The following is a 26,186-nucleotide window of genomic DNA, read 5'->3' as shown; positions in this document are numbered from 1 at the left end:
GTATGTAATATATACAGAAAGTATACCTCTTTTCCTCTGTACTTTGTGAGAAAGAGAGTCTCCCTCCCTCCCTCTCTCTCTCTGTCTCTGTCTCTCTCTCTCTCTCTCTCTCTCTCTCTCTCTCTCTCTCTCTCTCTCTCACACACACACACACACACACACACTCACACACACACACACAGACGCAAATGGTTCCTGATATTTGGCAAAATGATAGTAAAGATTCATGTTAAGCTTTCTTGTGTCTTCTACTTCTTGCTTGGTACCTGATAACACAAACCACTGAGATGAATCTGCGTGTTCAGAAAGTCTAATTTTTGTATCTATCAACTTGACTTTTGACCATAAAGCTAATCTTTCTTTGCTCATATTAAGTCCTTTCTTAAATGGTTTTACATTTGTCTATCCTGTTTTCTCATCTGTCCCTCTTTCCTTTACCCCTCATCAGTGGTTACTTTATAGGGAGAAGGAGGCAATGGAAGGAAATTAAGGTCGGAGAGTGAGGTGTGTAAAGTCTGGGAAAGAAAGTACATTTACCATTCCTTCTTGGAGTTGATTCTTTGTGTGTGGCCATCTTGTACAGATGGAGTGGTTTATGCCTGGGGCCACAATGGATACAGCCAGCTTGGGAATGGGACAACCAATCAAGGCATTGCTCCCATCCAAGTCTGTACCAATCTCTTGATCAAGCAAGTGGTTGAAGTAGCTTGTGGCTCACATCATTCAATGGCTCTTGCAGCTGATGGAGAGGTAAGTGCTCTGCTCTTATTCTTTATTTTTAAATTGTGGTAAAATATGCATAATAGAAAATTTGTTGTCCTAGCCATTTTTAAGAATTGTGGAAGCCAGACCTCAGGATATGTGAGGACTGGTTCCTGTAACAGTTTTGTCCTCTGCCTGGATTATTGCTATGTTCTCTTTAACCACTTAAATGGTCAAGATGGCAAATTGTCTATATATATATATATATATTTTTTTTTTATATCCATTGTGATTTATTGAATGTCAGTTCAGTAACATTAAGCATTCACATTGTTATGTAGCCCTCACCACCATCCATCTGCAGAACTCTTTACCTTGCAAAGCTGAAGCTTTACCTACTGAATGAAAACTCTCCACCCACTCCCAGCCCCCCAGCGACCACATTCTACCTCTGTCTCCATGAGGGACTACTCTAGGGACTTCATATGAATGGAATCATACAGTGTTTGTCTGGTTATGACTGCCTTATTTCACTGAACATCATGTCCTCAGGGTTCATCCATGTTGTAACATGTGACAGAACTTCATTCTTAGGGCTGAATAATATCCCATTGTGGGTATATGCCATATTTTGTTTATTTATCTGTTGGATATTTGGGTTTTTACCAACTTTTGGCTATTATGAAAATGCCTTGCTTAAAAAAAATAAAATCATGACCATATTTGTATTTGATATAGTGTAAACATGGCAGCCCTGTGCATAGCTAAAAACATTTGGGGACACACTCTTTCTAACACAGCCTGTGTGATCAGGATCACTGTTGATAACAGCAGACTTCAGCCTCAAGGCAGTTGAGTCTCCTTCTCTGGGGTAAGACTACAAATCAGATTTGCAGGACAGTGTTCTGTACTTTTGTTTTTTTTAATGACCCCATCAGTTAAGGTGTTTTGTTTTCAGGAAATGTAATGATGTCATAGAAAATAACTTTGCCAACAGTCCAGAATGTACTGTAACCCCCCCCCCAAGTTCCATGCTTGTCTTAAAAGTTGCTCATCTTATTGATTCTACCTTCTAATCTTTCTTTTCATTTTGTTTTCTTTATAACCATAGGTCAGGCCTTCCTATCTGACTGGCTATTGCCATGGTCTCTTGATTCCATAGCTTTTATTTTATTTTATTTTATTTTATTACTTTATTTTTATCTTAGAGTGTGAGTGGCAGAGAGTAGCGGGGGTGGGGGGGAGAATCTTTTTTTTGTTTTTGTTTTTTTAACATGTACTGTTGAGTGACAGAGAGAGACTGTGAGCAGGGAAGGGGCAGAGAGAGAGGGAAACACAGATTCTGAAGCAGGCTTCAGGCCTGAGACACACACACACACACACACACACACACACACACACACACACACACACAGAATCTTAAGCATCCTCCATATTTAGCATGGAGCCCAATGTGAGGCTTGATCCCATGAACTGTAAGATCATGACCTGAGCTTCAAGAGTTGGGTGCTCAACTGACTGAGCCACCCAGGCATCGCAGCTGTTTTATTCCATAGCTTTTTGATTGGTCTACCTCAGGTATCACCTGTCTGCCTCCTGTGATTTCTAAAACAGAGATCATACTGTTCTCTTGTTGAGAATCCCTCAGTGGTGTTAATAGCGACTTTACTATGTAGCACAGGGTATGGGTGAAGAAACCAGAGAAGCAGAGGGAGATGAAGGTTTCGTGGCTAGGATGTGCTAGAGCTAGGCCTAGCACCCAGGTCTTAGGCCCCAAATCCACTGTTTGCTAGTCTGTTTTTGGTTAGTAGAACCACAGCTCCCATTTTTAAAATGAAAGGCAGATGCATTACAAGGTAGCTTGGGATATTTGGAAGTACCAGAATAATGATTGGTTAAAATTAGAATTCCCTAATTTGTACAGCCTGGATTCCTGGCTTGTTTTAACTGTAGGCATATGCAACTTTGGATATTGTGCTAAATATTTGCATTATTATTCTAATATTCCTGTGAATCCACTTTGAGGAAGTTTTGCAGTTATTTCTTTGTTCCTGTGAAATGAACCTATAGTGCACATTCTTTTAAGGTACCAGCCGTAGGTTTTGTTATTGTTGCCCAGGGCCGCCTCAGACGTGTGAGCTGAGATAGGAAGTGCTGATGCAGGAAAGAATTGTGGGAGCCACGCCTCAGGATGTGCAAGGACCACTTCCTGCAGGCAGATGAAAGGGATGGGGTCCTTAGAAATTCTCCTGGTCTTAGAAGAAGTAATTGCCCGGGCTTCTAGCATCCCCCTCCCCTAATCCTCTCTGGTTACACTTTTGTTTGATAGGCTCAGTTAGTCATTAACTTGAGGGGATTTTTTGTTTTGTTTTTCACCTTTGTTACTAGATTTTAACAAGCTTAGAGTTCTATTTGTGTCTCTTTAGAAATCTGGTTTTCACGCTATGGCAAACTACAGGCAGGATGCATTTGAGGGAGGAGCGGAGCTGCGTGGAGCTGACAGGCAGCGAATGAGAACTGAGAAAATAGAACCAATACCAACAACCTGGGGTCATCTCCGTAGGGACAAACATCCTTTAGTTCTTGCGAGCCTTGCTGTGTTGTGACATCTAACTGTGCTTGATAATTATAATTGTGATGGTTGTGACCCATCGGGAAAGGTTATGTAATGTTTAGTATTGGTGATTAGTGAGACACGGAAGAAGCCTCTTACGGCTTTGAAAGCCTTTTGCGGAAGAAAAAATAAAAAAGAATATCTGTGCCCAAAGAGTTAGGCAGATTTTTCATATCACTGCTGCTTATGTGGTATGTACCTTATTTCCTGTTGGTGGCAGATTAAAAAATCATATATGGCTGCCATCATTTCAGAGGCAATGTAACATAGTGGCTGAGAGCACAGCTAGAGCTTCTTGGGTTCAGATTACACGTTGACTACCTACAGGTTGTAGAACCTCAAGCAAGTCAACTGACCTCTCTGTTTCTATTTCCTTATATAAAATGGGAGTGAAATTGTATCTGTCCCAGGGTCACCCTACAGGATTATTGTGGGAATTAAATTAACATGGAAAGCATTCACAGCCATGTAGTACATTATAAATACTCATTAAGTGGGTTTATTTTTATTTTATTTTTACTAAGGTGCATCAGAGCTAGAGTTTTTACCCTAATGCTAATAATTCTTTCTTTTTCCTTTGTCTTGTATAGGTATTTGCATGGGGGTACAACAACTGTGGCCAGGTGGGATCAGGATCTACAACAAACCAACCAACTCCTCGAAAAGTTACAAACTGTTTACATATTAAGAGGGTGGTTGGCATTGCCTGTGGCCAGACCTCATCCATGGCTGTTCTGGACAATGGGGAGGTGAGCTGTCTCCCCTCTCCTCACCTCTCTCAGGGAACTATCATTTCCTTTGTGAGGAGCATGAGATTATGGCAGGAAGGTGCTTTGTTTCTAGTTTCATTGACAGTTAACTGGTTACTGATTGAAGAGTATCTGAAAGGTACTCCTCAGTGTGAATTTTCAAACTCTAATATTTATCTGCAAGTAAGGATTCTAATGTGTCAAAATTTTATTTTACTTTTTGTGAGATCCAAATAGTCTAATGTTTGTAGGTATTGTAATAGAAAGTTTGATACTAGTTCTTTCAACCAATGACAAAATCAAGTGTGCACTCTTTAAAGGTTGCTGATGATTTTTTAAAAATGTTTTTTTTGAGAGCAAGAGAGAGCATCCCAGGAGGGGCAGAGAGGGAAAGAGAATCCCAGAGTTTTTTCTTGTGATGAGAGCTTTTAAGATTATTCTCTTAGCAGCTTTCAGATACAGAATACAGTGTTACCAACTCTAGTCATCAAGGAGTATATTATATCCCATGACTATTTTATAACTGAAAGTCTGTACCTTTTGACCCCCCTGTACCCATTTTGCTTAAACCCCAGCCCCCGCCTCTGGAAATCACCAATCTGTTCTCTGTATATATGAGCGTGTGTGTGTGTGTGTGTGTGTGTGTGTGTGTGTGTGTGTGTGTGATTGAAGTATAGTCAATGCACAGTGTTACATTAGTTTCAGGTATACATCATGGTGATTTGACAAGTCTCTTCATGCCATGTTCACCAGAGTGTTAACTGGCCTTTTGCATCCTAATGTCATCTTTGATGACTTTAGAATTTCTCGGGCTAGTCATCAGACAGCCTCCATCCTGGTATTCTTTATTTCTTTATTTTCAAAAACATTTAATTTAAAAATTATTATTATATGGTTATTTTCACAAAGGAAAGCAAATGAAGCATGTAAAGTAAAAAGTAAGTACCTTTTCTCCAGTCTTGTTAACAGTTTGATGTATATCCTTTTGGACAATTCTCTATATGGGTGAATATAATTATCTGTTATAAAAATGGGATTATTATAGGTACTGCTTTTTTCTGCTCTTCTGCAACTTTACTGCTTAACAACACATATGTTTACTTGAATCTATTATCAGACCATTTATAGCTGCCCTCCATTATAATGGCTGCTTACTTTTCCTTGTCTGGATGACCCATGGCCAAAACTCTACTGATGGAAATTTCAATTGTTTCTAATTTTTTGCTGTTATAAACATTGTAGCACTGACTTTCTGTGTTACTGTGTGTGTATATATATCTTTTGTGCACTTAAGTAGTTTATAGAATAAACTCCTAGGAATAAGATTTCTGGGTCAGGGTGTATGCCATTAAATTATTTGATGGCTGTAGTCAAAATTCTCTGCAGATAGTTAAAACCTGTTGCACTTAAGACATGCAGAGTGCATTTCACCATCTTTTGCTAGTACTCTAAATTCTATATCCCCCTTTTCCCTCTGTCCTGTTGCCCTGAAAAACCCCATCTTTGACTCCACCACACACCTCAAGTTTCTCCTTTGACCAGACCTTTAGTCTGTTCCTCACACCTGCTTGTTCTAAGCCTTCACCGCTGCTGGCAAACCTCTGTCCCGCTCAGTGACTTGCAGCTGATGGCCCCCTCTCCGGATAGCTGAGGGATCACCACATTGTATTACATCTTCTTAACCTCTTTCCTGTCTATTCCCTCTCTCTTGGTCCCACTGTCACTGCCTTAGAGCTCATCGGTGTGCTGACGAGAGACACATTTACTGCTGAAGGGCTGTCCTGCCTGTAGTCTCATATAGTCTGTTCACCTTTGTGTGCAGACAACAGGATCTTTCCAAGATGTGAATATTAATCTGGTTTGAAATATTGCAGTGGGAGACGCGTACATACATTCTACTTTTCTCTCGTGTGTTTTGGCAGTTTATCCCCTTAGCCTTTACTTTTCTTTCTGGTCTTTTGTCCTGCCACTTTGCTGAATGTGTCCCGGCAGGCCGCCACCTCGTTTTCAGAACCTGCCTCCAGCACATTCTGTGCCCTTTCCATGGAATGCTCCCATTTATTGAACCTTCAGCCATGCTCAAATCTCTGCTCTCTGAAAAGTCTTTCCTAAACTTTCTTCCTATAGCTATGTCCTTTCTTTTCTCTGCTCCTGTAGTGCCTTGATTTTATATCTAGAGTAGCACTCTCCCCCTGGCTGCACAAAATTTGCACGTGTCCATCTCTCCTGTTTGTTAATCTATGACCAAAAATTTACTCCTAGTACCTTTTATCATGTCCTGATATATAAGAAGTGCTTAATAATTGTTAATGAGCATCAGCTTCCTCATGTATAAAGCAGGAATAAATGATTTGCCCAGGGCTATCCAACCAGTAAGTTATGGAGTAGGAACTGATGCCAAATTCTCTCATCCCCACTCGCGAGATATCTTCCATTGGGAGATCCCCAGTAGGACCACATAGAGTAGAATATGGGTGTTTGGAAGTGACAAAGTACTTGATTTGTTTAGATGGACTGCATTATTGTATCTTCCCTTTTACTATTGTTTTAAAAGCTTGTTCTCTCCCTTTCTCTCTCTCAGGTGTATGGCTGGGGTTACAATGGCAATGGTCAGCTAGGCTTGGGCAACAATGGCAATCAGCTGACCCCTGTGAGAGTGGCAGCTCTGCACAGCGTGTGCGTGAACCAGGTACGTGTGGTGGGCTCCACTGCCGCTCCCGTCTAGCTCCCCTGCTCTGACTTGGAGAAACACTGGAGGTATATGCTTGGGTAAAAATTTTCAGACAGTGCTATATGCCTTCATCCTTCTCATTTGAAATTCTGTCTTTCCTAAATTCCAAAATTCCCATGATGAGAAGGAGCACCATGGTGGTGACACATCAGTCTTGACAAGTACAAAAAGCTATTGGGAACATCTAGTAGTCTCGATTTTTGGCTTTTAATGTTTTATTTATTTTTGAGAGACACAGAGTGTGAGCAGGGGAGGAACAAAGAAGGAGGGAGGGAGACACAGACTTCGAAGCATGCTCTGGGCACTGAGCTGTTAGCACAGAGCCTGATGTGGGGCTTGAACCCATGAACTGTGAGATTATGACCTGAGCTGAAGTCAGGCGCTTAATTGAGTCACCCAGGCAACCCAATTTTTGGCTGTTTTAATGCTTTTTTAGTGTTCCAGAGAATGTCAGTCCACACCAGATGATGAATTGGCATTCTGCAGAAGCTGGCTGTAATCTTTAAGTAGATGTTTTCCCTGCCCTTCCTGTTTTCCTGTATATGGTAACCATTTAAATTTACTTGCAGATTGTCTGCGGCTATGCACACACTCTAGCACTAACAGATGAGGGCTTGCTCTATGCCTGGGGAGCTAACACCTATGGGCAGCTGGGGACTGGCAATAAAAATAACCTGCTAAGCCCAGCACACGTCATGGTGGAGAAAGAAAGGTAACTTGGCTGTACCATGTCTCAGGATTATGTGTGTGTGTTTGGACTTGGGACTCTGTGTGCTGGAGCAATGGTGTTTGGCTTCATACTCTTCTGTTTATTAACATTGTCATTTTGAACAAAAGACTTTGAGTGGCAGCCAGAATGGACATGAAGTTGATAGGATTCTTAGGCGGCTTTCTAAAATAACCTCCTGTGATTGATAGGCATTAATGCATCTTGATATAATTCTTAAAGATTTCTTATGGCTCATTTAGTAGGCAAGTAAAATAGGGTCTGTCACCGTGTAGAAATTCAGAGTGTAGTATAGATAGACTTATCCTATCTGCCAACTAAAACAACTTAAAAAATTTTTTTTAATGTTTTACTTTATGTTTGAGAGAGTAAGAGACAGCGTGAGCAGGGGAGGGTCAGAGAGAGAGTGAGACACTGAATCCAAAGACAGGCTCCAGGCTCTGAGCTGTCAGCATGGAGCCCAACGCGGGGCTCGAACCCACAAACCGTGAGATCATAACCTGAGCCGAAGTCAGCCGCTTAACCGACTGAGCCACCTAGGTGCCCCTAAAACAACTTTTAAATCTTCTTTTGAAGGAGATTTCTGTTTAAATATTCATTTGATTTAATGTGTGTCACTGGAATAGATGCTTTATTTTTGTTCAGCCAAATCTTGAGGTCTTCCCACTAAGTTTTAGAGTGTTGACTTGTGATTATAGGACTGTGCCTAAGAAGCATACTGAAAAATGTGTCTGGCTTAATGTCCATTTGGATCAGAATGTGCAGAGTCCATGGCCCCAAGGCCATCACTTATTTAGGGGATGTGAGAAAAGTTTGTGTCAAGGAAATGCTATATTGAAGAGAGTATTTTTTTTTTAATTGTCTGAACCCGCAGAACTGTCAAGACAATTTGTCTTTGTCCACTTACTTCATTTTTGTTAGTTTCTAATCCCTTTTTCCAAGTTTCTTCAGCAGTATGTATTATCCTAATTCAGAATGAGGTCAGGATGAGAAGTGGGGGGACATGCCAGGGAAAAACACAGTACTCTTGCTGTGATCTTTTGGTTCTGTCCATATGACTTGAAGCTAATGTCCCTCTGTCTTGGGCTGTTTTTTTGCAGTGTTGTAAGCATGACCTTTTCGTCTGCCTCATGTCTTGTGCTGTAGGCTTCTATGATAAGTAAATTACATACCTTTTTCTTAAAACTTTTCAGGGTAGTAGAGATTGCAGCCTGCCACTCGGCCCACACCTCAGCTGCCAAGACCCAGGGCGGGCACGTGTACATGTGGGGCCAGTGCCGGGGCCAGTCCGTGGTCCTGCCTCACCTCACTCACTTCTCCTGCACCGATGACGTGTTCGCCTGCTTCGCCACTCCTGCCGTGTCCTGGCGCCTCCTGTCTGTGGGTGAGAAGGCTCAGGGCTACCTCTTTTTTTAAAGAAATGTTTATTTATTTATTTATTTATTTATTTATTTGAAAGAGAGCATGTGCAGGGGCGGGGCAGAGAGGAAGAGAGGGAATCCTCAGATTCTCAGATCTCAGAATCTCGGATTCTGATTTGGGGCTCAAACTCGCGAATCCTGAGATCATGACCTGAGCTGAAATGGAGTCAGACACTTAACCAGCTGAGCCACTCAGGTGCCTCTTTCATTTTAATCGGGGTGAAGTTTCTGTTCATAAAATTTACCGTTTTAGAGTGTACAATTCAGAGGCATTTAGTACATTCAAAGTGTTGTGCAGCCACCATTCATATCAAGTTCGGAAACGTTTTCGTCACTCTTGAAGAAAACCCTGTGCCTGTTTTGCAGTCACGCCCCCTTTTCCTTTCCCCAGCCCTGGCAGTCATGTAGTTTGCTTTTAGTTTCTGTGGATTTACCTATTCTGGATATTTCATATAAATGGAATCAGTGTGTGACCTTTTCTGTCTAGCTTCTACTTAATGTTTTTGAGGCTTAACCATGTTGTCGTATATACGTTAGCACTCGATTCCTTTTTATGGCTGGATAATATTCCGTTGTATGCATAGACCACATTTTGTTTATCCATGCATCTGTTGACGGAGGTTTGGACAGTTTCCACCTTTTGGTTGTTAAGAATAGTGCTGTTATAAACATTTGTGTACAGATATTTGAGCAACCTGTTTTTAAGTGCTCTTGTTATACTAAATTTATTACATAATTCAATGTGAACCAGAAATGAACTTAACAAAATTAAAAACTTCTACTTTTTAGGGTTATATGTTAACTTCACTTTCTTTCTTTTTCTTTCATCAGTCTCAAATACTTTCATTTCAGAAGGGCACAAAACCTGAGGTATTAGAAAGGGTAGTGGAATTTAGGGTCATCTTTGGTTACATAATCTCTCCCTTTCCTAAATATTGTGGTCTTCAGGAGTCCATGGATAGAAAAATGGGAAAGTGTCAGAAAGCTGAGTAGCCGTTAACGAGATGGGTTTAATCTCTTTTCTTTTATTTCTGGTTCATTTCTGTGTTTTTTGCTGATGTATTTCTTCTAAGTTCTTTGTATGCAGAGGAAGTAAATGGATCACAGTGGCCTTGTGCTTGAAAATTAATGTAGCCCTTTTCAGCTGTGGGGCTTGGGTTGCTTAGCAGTTGATATTAAAGGCCAGTCTTGCAGTACCTGTCACGGCTTGGGTGTATCTGCCAACTGGCCGGGGCTTTGCCATCATCATGTGACCAGTCTTTGTGCTCAGGGGGCAAGGGTATCTTTAGGAAGAGTTAAGCTGTTGCTCAATTTAACATGAAATAAACATTTCCAGGTTAGCTCTAATACACTGGTTTTCTGCAGTGAATGTGATTAGAAAGAATTTAGTTCACAGCCTGGGACTGTTGAGCCATAATCGCACATATGCATAGTGTGCACAGCCAAACACTGTGTATGTCTTCAGATTCCCATGTGCCGCTTAACCTGGACCCGTTCATAAAAGGCTTCTCCAGGTATCTGCCTCTCAAAATTCTAATCCTGAAAAGACATCCTTTTCAGAAGAAAATTTGTAACATTTTTAAATTTTAAGTTTGGCAGAAATAAGATCATTCAGAATATTTCCTAGAGAGCTTTTTACCTACCCCTGAAAGTCAGAAGAGTTTTCTCTCTCAGTTTATGATCTCAGCTGAGTGTTAGGAGGAAAGATGGTGAAATCACACCTCTGAAGAATACTTCTTCTCTACAGGGAGGTTTCTTGTCAGAAACCAAGATGGGGAAGAGGGTCATTTCAAGCCTCAGGACCGTGGAGGCACTGACTGAAGCTGTTTTGAGGACGGGTGGGGTAGCAGTTCAGATCCCTGGACTCCTTGCCCATCTGAGTCCTTTCCTTTCTTCTGTTTGCCAGAGATCCAGGTTACAGGGTGAGGGGAGAGCCTGACTTTTGAGAGGTTGTCCACTTTCTGTCAAAGCCAAGAGAGCTCTGCATTGTGGGGGCTTGGGAGAGGGCTTGGTGAATGCTGTTTCCTTGGGAGTCTCATAATAAAGCTCAGGGATGAGCTTATTTGTGAAGTTTCAGCCTAGATTTTAACAGGCGTTCCTCTAAGAGCAGCAGGCTGCTCAGTGACACAGCTCAGTTCTTTGATGGAGTCCCGTCCTCAGCCTGTGGGCCACAGGAACCTGCCTCCTGTGTTCACGGCACCTGCGTTCATCGCCAGTGGTCTCTGGAAGTTTAAAAATTTTCCTGTTCGCCACCTTCTACTGGTTTTCCTTTGTCCATACACAGCACAGGAGTGTTACATAATTTGTACAAGTGCCTTTACTTTTTTCATAAGGACATAGTTCTTACATGTAACAGTTCTTATCAAGCAATGTGATCATGTTTTTGTAAAACTGTTCCCTTTGAGTATACATTGTTACTAAGTAAATTTGCTCTGTTTTTGATAACACGTAAGGATTATTTGTACATTAATATTTAGGATTAATAGGGATGTTTAGAGTCCACATACCTAGGAAAAAGGGTTTTTCTGCATAAGAACATGACTGGTTAGTATCGTCACTTTAGTGGTAAGTTTGTTTCTTGCCACTCCTTAAGTTGAATTTACCAACCTCTTGAAACTACCTGAAAGCTGAGCAAAGGTGCTCTTTCTGTTTCAGTCAAGGAAAATTGATAAATTCTTAGCCCCAGAGGAGAACCACTCAAGTTTTTTTTTAATTAATTTCTAAATTTACATCCGAATTATTTAGCATATAGTGCAACACTGATTTTAGGAGTGGATTCCAGTGATTCATCGCCTACATATAACACCCAGTGCTCATTCCAGCAAGTGCCTTTAATGCCCCCTACCCACTTAGTCCATGCCCCCACCCAGCACCCCTCTAGCAAACCCTGTTTGTTCTCCATATTTAAGAGTCTCTCACGTTTTGTCCCCCTTCCTGTTTTTATATTATTTTTGCTTCCCTTCCTTTATGTTCATCTGTTTTGTATCTTAAGTTCCTCATATGAGTGAAGTCACATGATATTTGTCTTTCTCTGACTAATTTCACTCAGCATAATACCCTCTAGTTCCATCCTCTAGTTCCGTAGTTGTAAATGACAAGATTTTTTTTTTTTTTTGCCGAGTAATACTCCATTGTGTGTGTGTGTGTGTATATACCACATCTTCTTTATCCATTCATCTGTCGATGGACATTTGGGCTCTTTCCATACTTTGGTGCTGCTATAAACATTGGGAGAACTAATCAGGTTTTAAGTGAGCAGTGATATAATCATGGACTGCCCATAACTTTTTTTTTTAAATCTACGTTAATTTTTTTTCATGTTTTATTTATTTTTGAGAGAGAGAGAGAGGGAGGGGCAGAGAGAGAGGGAGATACAGAATCTGAAGCAGGTCTCTTGCTCCAAGCTGTCAGTGCAGAGCCTGATGTGGGGCCTGAACTCAAAAACTGCGAGATTATGACCTGAGACAAAGTTGAACACTCAGCTGACTGAGTCACCCAGGCACCCCTGAAAAATATACATTTTTAAATGTCTAACTTCATCTGAAAGACTGGTAATTGGTCTTTCCAGCTACATACATATTTTTTGGTAGTTTATAGACCTAAGATAGCTCATTTTAATATGGTGAAATTAATTTGTCAATAAGGCACAAACTTAAAAAAACTGAATTATTCACCATACTAATGGTTATCTTTTTGAAGTCCTTTCATATCTCTGGTACATTTTCTTAGATTTCTGCACTAATAATGTAGTCGTTGCTTTCAGAGCATGAAGACTTTTTAACAGTTGCTGAATCACTGAAGAAAGAATTTGATAGTCCGGAAACTGCTGATTTGAAGTTTCGAATTGATGGGAAATATATCCATGTCCATAAAGCTGTTCTGAAAATCAGGTATTTTTGCATGAGCTTACAGACATCAATAACCTTACTTTCTTTTTGTAGTCTCCCTTTGGCGACTGCTAAGCAATAGCCTTGGCAGTAGAGAGGAATCGCGCTACTTAATATTTTTGCTAATAGTATCCATGCATTATCTGTGTGAGTGTACACTCATGTGCCTTTTTGAAAAAGCATAATGTGGTAGTAGAAGGTTTTGACTATATATATGTATTTTATATTTATTTCTGAAAGAGAGACTGTGTGAGAGGGAGAGGGGCAGAGAGAGAGGGAAACACAGAATCTGAAGCAGGCTCCAGGCTCTGAGCTGTCAGCACAGAGCCTGATGTGGGGCTTTAACTCACGAACCATGAGATCATGACCTGAGCTGAAGTTGGACATTTAACTGATGGAGCCACTCAGGCTCTCCGTATTGTTTTTTAAATGAGGATCTTGTGCAATAATTAAAAAGAAAAATGAGGATCTTGTGAATACTTATTTCCATTGACAAATTTATTTATACGATTAAAAAAATACAAGAGAGTTGTTAGTGAAAAGTGTGTATGTCCTCCTAAAGAGTCATTTTACCTCCCAGTCAGGAAACTCACGGTCTGGAGTAACGGACCTTTGACCCAGAGGGACATCTAATTCCCAACTAAAGGAATGTTCTTTAGATATGGTCAATGGTAGGAGTTCTTTGTATAACTGTGAGGGAACTTTGTATTTATTAGTAACAGCTTGGACTCTTGCTCCCTGAGGCTGTCATCACTGAGAACGAGGCACATGAGACCATAGAGAGTTAAACTGGCCACATACAAGTCCTTTTTGAAACGTAGTTAAAAATCTCTTTACAAAATAACACATTTTAAGGGAACCTAAAAGCCATATGTCATTCATTACTAAGAGAGTAAATATCTGAACCAAACTAATGAAATGATGGACTGGAAGTGGTCCTTTTGTGAACCTGTGGTCACCTAGTCTGTTCCTTTCATGCATAGTTTCCTGATCCCTTTGTCATTCCTAGCCTAGACAAGTATTGCTTTTAATGTCTCAGATAAAGTAGTTTCTTATGTAGATGGAGCCATTCTTTTACTTGTGAATGGATTTTGAAAATATTGTTTATTTTTACCGTATCTCGTTTTAAAAGGATTTGAAAATATTATTTTTGAAAACTGAAATATATAGTTTAAGAAAACCCAGTTTTAGAATTCAGTTTTGCATGCAGGTGGCTTTTTACATCCAAATATAACATAAAAAGACCCACTTAGATTTTTTAAAAGTCTATGACTTTCCTAGTGAATGTGTTTTCTAAGTAAGTTGGTAGCAGGTTTGTGTGGATTGGAAAGGGTCAAAGCAGAGGAACAAAATAGGACTGATGGCTGTTTTGAAGATGAGTCAGAAAAGGAGGAAAATTATGTGAGGTAATGTGATCATCATCAGCCTAATGTGATCCAGTTAATATTTAAAGCCGTTTTAAGAATATGCTGATTACTTGAAAATTAAAAACCAAATAAGTTATTTGAATGATGTTGATATATCATCAAAGGTTTGAACTCTCATTTCTAAATTTCCTTTAATTTCATTGTTTAAAATGCATTTCTGTAAAACGCTTTTTAAGAAAAACGAGTGAGCAAAATCTTTGATCTGGATGAGGACTGTCAAATGGAAACCGTGGTGCACCTGAAGGGCTAGGTACTTCTGGGCCCTGATTAGAACCCTTAGTATTTAATGGGAGAGACCCATCAGAAAATGCAAGTGGATATATTCAGAAGGTAAATGTAAAAGCCTGTGCTAGCTACAGATTCACAAGCCTGGTGAGTGCGGCCGGAATATAGTTACTAGTTAGGGAGACCTCTAATAGTTCTTTGATTTCATCAACTTCAATAGGTAACTTTGTTTCTTCTGTTTAGGTGTGAGCACTTTCGATCCATGTTCCAGTCTTACTGGAATGAAGATATGAAGGAGGTGATAGAAATAGACCAGTTTTCTTACCCAGTGTACCGTGCCTTTCTCCAGTACCTCTACACAGATGCAGTGGACCTGCCGCCTGAAGATGCTATAGGTGCGTCAGCCAGCGGTTCGGGTGGGCCGTGTTCTCACAGTACTGGAGTGTAAAAAGCTTCAGCTTAATTGGCTTTTACGTGGTTTTTAGAAAATATTTGAAGTGAATGTCTTTAAAAATAGTATTGTAGAAGTTATTATGGTTCATAATTATAGACAGTTATTTGTGACTTGATTTATTTTAATTTTTAATAATTTTTAATTTTTTAAATATTTTAATTTTTTTTAACATTTATTTATTTTTGAGAGACAGAGAGACAGATCATGAGTAGGGGAGGGGCAGTGAAAGAGGGACACACAGAATCGGAAGCAGGCTCCAAGCTCTGAGCTGTAAACACAGAGCCCAGCACGGGGCTCGAACCCACGAACTGTGAGATCATGACCTGAGCCAAAGTCGGAGGCTCAACCGACTGAGCCATCCAGGCGCCCCAGATATTTTAATTTTTAATATGGTGCTAATCCATTTAGTGTATCCTCTTGGAAACAAAAGAAGGGGCACAATTCGATTTATTCCTTCTTTTGTACTGGAGAGGAAGTTGTATAAAGTGAGTATAGGAGAAGTCTGTTTTGGAGTGGAGGAGGTAAGCAGTGAAAAAGAGGATTTATTTAATAACATTTAGAGTATCATTCACTAAGAAACTTCTGATTTATCCACATAACTCTTTACCAACATGAAATATATATGTTTATATGTTTATAAGTATCGTAAACTTGATGAAACCTTTTTTTTTCTTGTAGGTCTTTTGGACTTGGCCACGTCTTACTGTGAAAACCGGCTGAAAAAGCTCTGTCAGCACATCATCAAGCGCGGAATTACGGTGGAGAATGCCTTTTCATTATTCTCTGCTGCAGTCAGATACGATGCAGAGGTAACATAAACAGCAAACAGAAGCCAACCCCTCTGTCTCCCTGTGCTCTGCCCTCCACCATTTACTTGCATGAGACAAGGAACATGAGTAATTTCACTTCTATTTAGGGGATCAACAAACTGATCCCTAAAAAATGAAACCTGGCCTTGTTTATTCTTTGCTCATAGTTTCAAAAATGGTGGTTGTCCTAGTTTCATTTTTAACCAAGATAAGAAACTGAGGTCCTAGCAGCTGTGCTGCAGGTTGGAATACAAAGTGTCAGTACCCATCAGACCTACGGCATAATTTGATTTTCAAATGTTTCTCAAGATCAGCATGTACTGTGTATTTTTTTCAAGACCCACTGTGCTGTCTCCCCAGCTTTACCCTGTGGTAAGCCAGGGTCCTGGATGATTCATAGATGTGGACACTCTGAAAGTCTGTCATTGTCTAATTATAACTCCTAATTATTCATGTATGAAGAACTTGCTCTGGACTCCTTTTTATTTGTGTGCTTGTTGTGAATGGTTGGGTTTGCACTGGATTGAATTCTTAATCTGGGATTCATGTATCTCTAGAGCACCTATGGATGAATGGCCTTTTGAGAGTCTGAAATTTTGTGTTTGGTGTATTTTCTTGAACTTAAGAATCAGAGCATCCTTGGATTGTAGGCTCCTCATGAGCAGGAACTGTTCCGTATTGTTCTGTGTGTGCTGCCGTGCCTGGCACAGAGTAGGCACTGCATGGTAAGTGTTTGTTGAACTGAATGAATCTGGTACCGCCTGAAGGATACATTAAGGATAATTAGGGAACTAAAGGCTGGTATGGTCAGTCTTATAAGTTTATAGAGAATAAAAGGTAGAGAGCAATAGCCTTAGAGTTCAAGATGTTTGACCAAGGCATACACCTTTAATGACATAACTAGCCCATTCTTCGAGGTAGTATTTTGTCATCATTTGACAAGGCAGAGTACGTGGTGTCGGGATTTACCAAACCCCTGCAGGGACCTGCAGCTGTGGCCTTGGCGATGTGGTGGAAGACAGACTTCTCCTTGACCACACTTAGGGATCCAAATGGACCATTAGATCTTTCTTGTACTTTCAAAGTGCATCTGTTTTTATTTGAGATTATATTATGATCATAAATATTTGCTAAGATCAAATATAGCTGACTTTCTCTGTGGCCTGACAGCAGATTTAGTGATGATCAAAGTAAATTATTTCTAATAGGAAATGGAGGTCTAGATTTTTTTCTTGCCTTTTTCGTGACCCCATGAACTTATTTATTAGAAGGGCCCTTCTCTTTAGGTTGCATTTCTTCCCAGTGATGTGATTTTAAATTGGTCAAGGCCTTTGTTAATTCACTTATAGCATCTTCTCTGGATCTTTTCCTTCTCCTCCTTACTGCTAATGAGTTCTGTATTTTAGGGATTAGGACATTACTGATTAAAACCAATAAGAACCACCTGGATAGAGGCAAACATCTCAGCTCTAGTTGCTAGAAATTTCTGAAGTTAAAACCTATCCCGTAAGGTTACAGGAAAAAAACCTTATGCCATTTCTACCCATACTAGCTGGTCACTTTTTTAGTTTTCATTTTTCTCATACTGAGTATAACATTAGATACCATCTTTTCCTCAAGACTGCAAATCTCTGATCGCAGTATCAGCATATAGTTGGCACTCAAGAATATATGTTGAGGGGCGCCTGGGTGGCTCAGTCGGTTAAGCCTCTGACTTCGGCTCAGCTCAGATCTCACGTCATGGGTTCGAGCCCTGCATCAGGCTCTGTGCTGAAGGCTAGCTCAGGGCCTGGAGCCTGCTTCCGGTTCTATGTCTCCTTTTCTCTCTGCCCCTCCCCCTCTCATACTCTGTCTCTCTCTGTATCAAAAATAAATAAAACATTAAAAAAAAAAGAATATATGTTGAGTTTAATGAATGAGTGAATATATTTGAAATACCTTGCCATGAAGGTGTGCTTTTTTTTTAAATTTTTAAAAGTTTTTATTTATTTTTGAGAGAGGCAGACAGCATGAGCAAGGGAAGGGTCAGAGAGAAAGAGACACACAATCCAAAGACTGCTCCAGGCTCTGAGCTAGCTGTCAGCACAGAGCCTGATGCGGGGCTCAAACCCACAAATGTGAGATCAAGACCTGAGCTGAAGTTGGATGCTCAACCGACTGAGCCACCCAGGTGCTCTGAAGGTGTGCTTTTTAAAAAAGGAAGGAAACCATAAAACTCCAACCCCTCCCCCCACATATTATGCATTCAATGTAGAAAAATTGGAACATAGAAGACAAAAAGAAAGAATCACTTCTTTCTTTCTAGGCTGTGTTTTCTTTGGATTCTTCTAGGAGTTCTGTAATTAACTAATATACCTTTTACCTTGTATTTCACTTAATGCAATTGAGTGTAGTAAGTAAATAAATGAAGTGTTTAGAATGTAAAAATAAAATCTACTTGCTGTATCTATTAGTTGATGGGAAGCTACCACTAAGATTGGAAATTTACCACCAAAATACGGACTTTCAGAAGCTCTACTTAGGGAGACTAGGTGACGTTTCCTTCATTCTGTGGTTGAAATGCTAGGAAGATGGAGTCTACCTTCTCACATTTTTTCTCTTTTTGTAAGTTCTTGCAGTTCCCCCATGACCCCTTTTGAAAAGGTAGCTTTGCAGCAAATACACACATAAAAGCAACAAAAATGTATTGGCTCAGGAGTTAGGAAGATTTTTCTGGTTGTTATGGAGCGCTTGCATTCTGAATGCAATGTCAGTCTTTCCAAGTTTTAACTGAAGACTGACTTGGCAGAGGAGCCAATTCTGAAGTCAGAATCCCTCCAGGACAAACTCAAATAAATGTTGCCCTGAAGGGAGAAAATGTGAACAAAACACTGTATCAAGATAGTTCTGTATCTCATTACACAGATTTTGAAATGTTTCTATTTATGCTGTTTCTTTTCAGGTAATGTTTGTTTTCTATGTGTATTTGGCTTTTTGTTTGTTAGAGAACACGAGCTGGGAAGTGGGGCAGAGGGAGAGAATCTTGAGCAGGCTCCACGCTCAGCATGGAGCCTGACGTGGGGCTTGATCCCACGACTCTGGGATCATGACCTGAGCTGAAATCAAGAATCCTGAATCAAGCCCACCCAGGCACCCCCTAGTGTATTTGAACATTGGGAGAAATAGTTGAGAGAGAAGTACTATTTGTTGAACCAGAGTGGAGAGTTTTCCAGAAAAATCCTTCTTGCTTAGCAACGGACGTCCTAAGATTTTGCTCTTGGTGGGAAGCAATAAATATAAGGCCAGGAATCCAATTCCAGAATTAGTTTGGGATATGGGTATTGAAAGTTTTGTGCTAAAACCAAATGGTCAGCATTTTTTCTTCTTCTTTCTAAGATTAAAAGTTTTCCATGATCAGTAGACTATACTAGCCAAAATATTTTTTGGCTAGTGAGAGTCCCTTTTATTTTGTCCTGTAAAGTAGAAATTTTTAAGTACATTCTAAAATCCAAGGGCCACTTTAATCTGGAATATTTTGTACCTGATATACTAGAAAATAAAATCTAAACTTATGGTTCTGGGGTTTTGTTTTGTTACGACTTTAACAACAAGTTTGGACAGAGTTAGGTGTGCTCCACAATCTCTTGTCATCTGGAATGTGTCTCAACAGGGTCTTGTGGCACAGGGAGCCTGTCTCATCCTGGCCAAGTGCCCTTCCTAGAAAAGTTAGCGTTTGACTGTTTTAGCTTTGGGGGATTTAGGACTCGATAAGAACTCCATTTAGGCTGCAGTAGCATTTTTAAAAATGTGCATATTAAGGCCGTCGATTGTGTTATATTTTTGTTAGTAAAGATGATCTGTGGAAAAGAAGAACATTTTATTTTCAGAGTATAGAAATATTGGAATAATTTAAACATTGAAAATTTTGGAGTGAATTTATAAATTAGAGTAGCAGTTTATTTTAATTTTCCTTGCTTATTACAACAGATCTAACATTTTACCTGATTTACCTCAGAACTACTTGATAATAATTTCACCACAGAATGTCATAAATATGGAATAAGTTTCTGATATACCAAAAATATTGTATTAGAGCCCCTGATTTTACGTAAACCCTCTCTCACTTCTGTATTCCATGGGCCTTAAGAAGATGCTTTCATTCTATTATGAACGTTTTTCATCTACTGGTCAGGTAATCCTTCTTGCTCTTCTTAGAAATGTTTTATATACAGCCCAGCAGTTCTGTGTGGTTCACTCATTAGTTGGGTAAGCATTGGGTAATTGAAGATGTGATCATTTGCAGAATGAGGTGAACAGATCATGTAGGTTCTTAAAATATTTAAGAAATATCAGGAAAATGTTGGTCTTGTTCACACATCAGAGGAAGGCTGGCTCAGGGCTTTCGCTGTTAAGTGGGTTGCGTGTCTGTGTCACTCTGGTTCATGCATGTGAACTTGCATATCCAGTTTCTTTGTCTCCACAGGCCCTCAGTGCTTCCTTTTCCATAGATCTGCCTTAAGCAAGAGTCAGTTATTAAATAACAATTATTTAAACAACCCAGATTTAGGTTATTTTCAGGATTCTGTAGTTAGACTTTTAATGTTTGAAACTGCTAAACAATTTTTGCATACTGAGCCATCTTACCAATTCAGACTCATTGGAAGGGAAGGGAAGGCAGTTTGGTAGAGCTGTTTTCGTGAATGTATGAAGCGATTTGTAACTAGAGGCGCCACCTGTGTACCTGTGCTATATAGAAAATTCTTAAAGTTTATACTGAAGATAATCTCTGGATAAACTCGTCTCACCTCTGAAGATCTTGAATTCCACATTTGTAGACATGGAAATAATAAGATTAAGATGACTGTTTCTCCCTGTGGAATATATTTTAGTCCCTATAGCTCTTTATTAATATTTGGGTTATTATACCAGGAGCAGGGCTTTTTCTTCAATAATTGAGAGGGAATGTTTAGTGTAGTTTATTATAACACATAGAACATTCAGCTGTACTTCAGCCCACTGGGAATCTCTTATTTAAAAACAGTCTAGATATTGTGCTAATATTTTAAATGCATTGTGAAATTATCTAGAAACAACTCTGGCAGCAGCTGGCTGATACACATTACTGGTTATATGACTGGAAGAGGACATCATTCAGCTAGGGACAGACGGACCCTTAGAATAGGGAGGTATTTGTATGAAGAGGTCTGCAATGAGAGAATAGAAAGGGGACATGTCTCTGTATTTGTGTGGGTCCTTCCCCACTCTGTGTGACATTCTCATTTCACGGTGGCTAGAAACATGAAGCCAAGACGCTGCAGATTAAATGTTGTCGAGTTCCTGGTTTGATAGAACCCTGAGTATTGACCTTCAATGTAGCTGACAAAGTTATAAAAATCAAGGTATTTGTGATAAGAGCTTTTAGTGTGATTTGCCTTTGTATTCAGTCTTTGTATACATTCCAGTACCTAACTGATTTAATAAATACGTGTTCCAGCGTTTCAAGGAACAAACATAGTAGTGTTTTGCTAGGGATGAAAGGCTCTGTTAGCATTAGCGGAAATAGATTTTTAAGTTGTTCTGGTTTACCACTTGTATATATTACTTCTGAATGCCCGTAGCTGATGACTTCCTTTTGTCTGAGTGAAAACTCCAGTCTGACTAGTCTCCTCTGGACTGAGAAATTAGTGTGTGAGAGTTGGAGTGTATCATTCTTTGTGGCTTTAACAATGAAGGCATTTTTATCTTGGAGAGTGTGAAAGTGAATTTAAGGTCCGTGGATTTTTTATCTTTTTTAATGTGTCTCTTTAGGACATCTCTTCATCACTTTTGTATTTCTTAAAAAGTCTTCCTTAAGCTAAACAACCCACATCTTAATTCTTTTCTCTGACTTCTTTACTGTGATAAAACATAGGGTGGACTAAAGTTGCTTTCAGCTTTGGTTTTAATAATTATTGAAGAATTGACATATAATGTATTAGTTTCAGGCGTATGCTTTCGGCTTGTTAAAGTTTTTGTGCATGACTGGACTGTGAGGCAGCCATGTGGAGGCTGTCCCCCCCGCCTCCCGGCTGTGTCCCCCCGCACCCCCCCCCCGCCCCCTGGGCTGTACGTTCTAAAGAGTCAGACTTGAGGTTGGGGAGCTGCGGGGGTTACTATGTTGTGACTAAATAGTACGTCCTTTTCTTTTTTTATTAATTTTTTTTAATGTTTATTTTTGAGAGAGAACATGAGCAGGGAAAGGGCAGAGACAGGGAGACACAGAATCTGAAGCAGGCTCCAGGCTCTGAGCTGTCAGCACAGAGCCTGACGCGGGGCTCACACTCACTATCTGTGAGATCATGACCTGAGCCGATGTCAGACACTCGACCAACTGAGCCACCCAGGTGTCCCAATAGTACGTGCTTTTCTGATGCCTACTTCTGTACGGTCACTTGTTTGCTTAGTTTGAGGTTTCTGGTCTCAAATATCTTTTCTAGGGGAGGGTGAAAGATTGGGGATGAGGGGTTTGGATAGAAGTAATTTGATCAAAGTTAATAAAAAAAGGCCTTTTCTTGTTTTTATTTTTGTTGTGTGTGTCCAGGATTTAGAAGAATTCTGCTTTAAGTTTTGCATCAATCATTTGACAGAAGTTACACAGACTGCAGCATTTTGGCAAATGGATGGCCCTCTGCTAAAGGAATTCATTGCTAAAGCCAGTAAATGTGGAGCCTTTAAGAACTGAAGCCCCAGGCTGCTGGGTTTTGCGAGTGCTCTGGGGCCCGGGCCATGGTGCCTGCTTTGTGCTCTGCGGGTGATTAATTTTGCAGGTAAAAACCCGTCAGCTTGTTTTTCACATCTTGAGACACTGTTCTCCATGTAGGAATGTATGAAGGATGTTCAGCTTTCCTGAACCCGTTTTAAACAACTCTTGTTTCCAGATACATGCATTTTAAATGTGACTTTAATTCGGCTGGAACATCGTAAAGAGGTGAAAGTTTAGCTGGTCGTCTCTTTTTGTTTTGTTTTGTTTTGTTTTGCTTTTGATTTGAGGAACTGCTGAACTTGGAAAGGAGAAGTTTGCGGTAATTCTCCTGGCTCACATATTAACAACCCTTTCTACCCCAGGAACAGATGGTCTGTGAATTGTGAGCTAGACATAGAGGCCCCACCTTGAATTAAAGATGCTGACTTTGGGGCTTTGAAAGGCTGCATTAGTTGCTAGTTCACTAGCCGGACTGTGAAGGAAGATACTGTGTAGTGAAGATAGTTTGAGGCTTTTGTTTGTGTTTGCACTACTGAGGACCTTTTGTAACTTCACGGTTGTATCAAAACAATATTTAGTTTAATATGAGTTAAACCTATTAAGATGATGATTATGTAAAGATAAACTTGTAGGTTAGCCAAGATTTCTCTTAAGACTTAAGCCCATAAAGAGTAGTAATTTAGGACTACCTGTAAAAAGTTGATAATGAAAGAAACTTTGGGCAGAGGTCAATATTTTATAAGTTAGACTCTCCACTACTATCCAACAGTGTTTTGTTTTTATTAAGATAAAGTCTGAGAACTGAAGTTTAAATTTGACCCCCCACCGTTTCCCCCAAAATGCTAATTATGAGAAGAAAGTAATGGCATATTCAGTATACACTTGCCTTCCTAAATTATGGCTGCTAGATCATCAGATCCACTACATCTGACTCAGAAGTTGTTCTTAAAACGAACTTTCTGGTAGGACTTCTTGGAATTTGTTTAATCTCTTCTATCTGTAGACCAAGTATTGCACATTTGCTTATTTGCTGCTTCAGCTTTTGCTTTTTATTTCCTCATCTTTTGATTGTGTTAGGTATAATATTTAGTACAATTTAACTTTGACCCTTAATTTAAGGGTCAAAATTATGATTTCTCTGAAAAGATCCTTTTAAATAGGATCCTTTTAAGGACAGTTTTGCTTTTTGTTTCCTTTCTTTTCTTTTTTGGTCTGATTACTGAACATGACCTTTGGAAGAAGAGTGTTCAACTCTGAGTTTAATCATGTGTGTCTGTTGAGCTTGCTGTAAGAACAAAGCTTAGTTCTGCTCTCTGGCTCATGGATTCATTTCCATTTGTGGGCACTCCCTCAGTCAGCCGTTTCCTGTTTGGAAGGTCTCTCATCTGAACTCGGAGCCCAAACACATTTCAGAGCCAAATTAAGAAGAGGGTGAAGATACACTGCGGCTACTATTTTTAGCAGTGTTTCTAAGTGTGTCTAGGGTCTTGGGTGGGAGTGAGGGCCCCAAGATAGGAATTCGATGATAAGTGAGACAAATTCAAACCTAGAAGGTCCTGGCTCCCTTTTCTTGACCATGTCATAAGTGATTGAAGCCCAATTACTAATTAGGATTAGTTCTGCAACATGATAGAATTTTTACTAGGTTGATAAATGCACATTAATTTGATTATTAGCTATGATGGGTTGTGTCTGTAACAATCACTGTTCTATAGGCTTATGATCTGGACAAAACAAGAACTGCGGTATGTTTACTATTGCTCTTACTTGAAAAAACTTAAAGAAAAAAAAAAGCACAAATTAAAGTAGTAGATCCATTTCCATAGATTGTTTATTCATTCAACAGATATTTGTTGAGGTTCCTTATATAGGTAAAGAACCACTTCTCAGATCACTGAGTAATTTGTATGAGTGTGTGTAGTGAAGAAAATGGAAATAAGTTCTTTGAAAAGTACTTGAGTATCTTTTTTTTTTAATACACTCTTATTTTTCTACTTGGTTTTATTGTTGATCATAGGAAATGAAAACCGTTCTTTGAATTGTTTTTTTTCATCTGATGTAATAATGAAAGCCAAAGTATTAGTATTTCTTAAGATAACCCTAAATGTACTCTTGAACTTCTTACTGGAACAATGTTTGATACTCTAGTATATAGGCTGTATTTATGTAATGTTTAGAATGACATATTAATAAATAATCTGTCAAGACATACGTGCAGAGTTGTTTTTCCCCCTCAAAAATCAGTAATGTGCAGCCTTAAAAAGGAAGGAAGTTCTAACACCTGCTACCACCTGGATGAACCCCAAGGACATTCTGCTGCATAAAGTGCGCCCGTCACGGGAGGACAAACACTGCGTGATCCCACCCCCCCAAGGTAACCAACGCAGGCGCATTCAGAGACAGAAGCAGAGTGCTAGTTGCTAGAGGTTGGCGGTGGGAGAGAGGACTTAAGAGATAATGTTCCATGGATACAGTTTCAGTACAAAGAGCTCTGGAGACGGGTGGTGGTGAGAGAGCCCAGCAGCGTGAGTGTATGCAGCCGTCTACACTGCACACTTAACGTCGTTGGCATGATACATTTCATGTTATATATATTTGGCCACAATTTAAAAAAATTGGTACTATGATTCTTAGCAGGTATCAGGCTGAAAGCAGGTACCACAGTGACCAGGTCAGCTGTTTCTCAGCTGTGTCCCCTCTTCCCATAGAAATCTTTCGGTTTTATTCCTCCTGAATGATAAAACAGTTGAACTGACACAGCAGAAAAATGCATCTGGATCCTTGTACTTAGAAATGAAGGGAAGGACATAGTCCCTATCCTCGAGGAACGTGTAAGTTATTAGGAGAGAGAAGTTGAGGACTTAACGTAAAAACATACTTATAAACAACTTTTCATAATAGGTGGCAAGAGAAAACTTGATAGCTTATTATGAAAAATAGATGCTCTGAAGATAATGTCCTTCTCGCTCATTCCAAAACAGCAGGTAAGTGGCACAAGCAAAGGCTTAGAGGTGGTAGCTGATGAGCCTTCCGGAACTTACCATTACCAAGTTTGGTTGGAATGGAGAACATAAGCCAGGGCCCATTAGGAGGAAACTTGGGCAAGGAGAGAAGGGGGTGGGTGGGGGTGTGTGTGTGTGTGTGTGTGTGTGTACATTTATTTCCCATCGTGCCAGACATTATGCTCTGTGCCTCACGTATTTTCTTTAGTGTCCGTGTTTTGTACCATGTGGCATAAGGTAGGTAGACTTAGGCTCAGATAGATTAAGCAATTTGCTTACATGTTTTCAGTAGTAAGTGATGTAGCACAAGTACAAACCCAGGTTTGTTTTAATAGTTTGCCCAGACAGACAAGACGTTGCTCCATGTGCCAAGTCACCTCCCATGGCAGGAATGACAGATGAAATTTGAAGGTAAAGTGGGGGACAAAGGTTTTCTCCTGCGTGAGAATCATAACATCAAAACTCAGATAAGCTTGGCTATGGGATGTAATATCAGGAGAGGAAGTTGGAGTTACTTTTGTCACCCGGACCAGAAGAAATCTTCATTCAGTGCATCTGGGATGGAGCCCTGGCTTTTGTAGTAATTTTTTTTACATTCAGAATTCTTATTTATTGTGGTAAAACATACATAAATTTACCATCTTAACTTTATGTTTTATTGTAGAGCACGAGCAGGGGGAGGGACCGGGGGGAGAGGGGATCTCAAGCCAGGCTCCA

At 39.9% G+C, this 26,186-nt stretch overlaps 1 protein-coding gene across 2 annotated transcripts in view; it reads left to right on the top strand.

The window, feature by feature from the left end:
- The window catches only part of RCBTB1 (RCC1 and BTB domain containing protein 1), a 53,289-nt gene extending 28,613 nt beyond the window's left edge, over window positions 1-24,676 (top strand). For both annotated transcript variants that reach the window (XM_029936797.1, XM_029936796.1), the window contains exons 4-12: window positions 584-750; window positions 3,907-4,065; window positions 6,647-6,754; window positions 7,366-7,508; window positions 8,717-8,907; window positions 12,708-12,834; window positions 14,727-14,878; window positions 15,616-15,746; window positions 22,306-24,676. In XM_029936797.1, the coding sequence (XP_029792657.1) occupies window positions 584-750; window positions 3,907-4,065; window positions 6,647-6,754; window positions 7,366-7,508; window positions 8,717-8,907; window positions 12,708-12,834; window positions 14,727-14,878; window positions 15,616-15,746; window positions 22,306-22,446 (1,319 nt within the window). In that variant the 3' untranslated portion in view covers window positions 22,447-24,676. The remainder of the gene's footprint in view (window positions 1-583; window positions 751-3,906; window positions 4,066-6,646; window positions 6,755-7,365; window positions 7,509-8,716; window positions 8,908-12,707; window positions 12,835-14,726; window positions 14,879-15,615; window positions 15,747-22,305) is intronic.
- The last annotated feature ends 1,510 nt before the right edge of the window (window positions 24,677-26,186 follow it).

Source organism: Suricata suricatta, chromosome 4, assembly GCF_006229205.1.
Source record: "Suricata suricatta isolate VVHF042 chromosome 4, meerkat_22Aug2017_6uvM2_HiC, whole genome shotgun sequence".
In the NCBI taxonomy this organism is placed as follows: Eukaryota; Metazoa; Chordata; class Mammalia; order Carnivora; family Herpestidae; genus Suricata; species Suricata suricatta.
The sequence above is the reverse complement of the archived record's forward strand: the minus strand, read 5'-3'. Positions and strand labels throughout refer to the sequence as shown.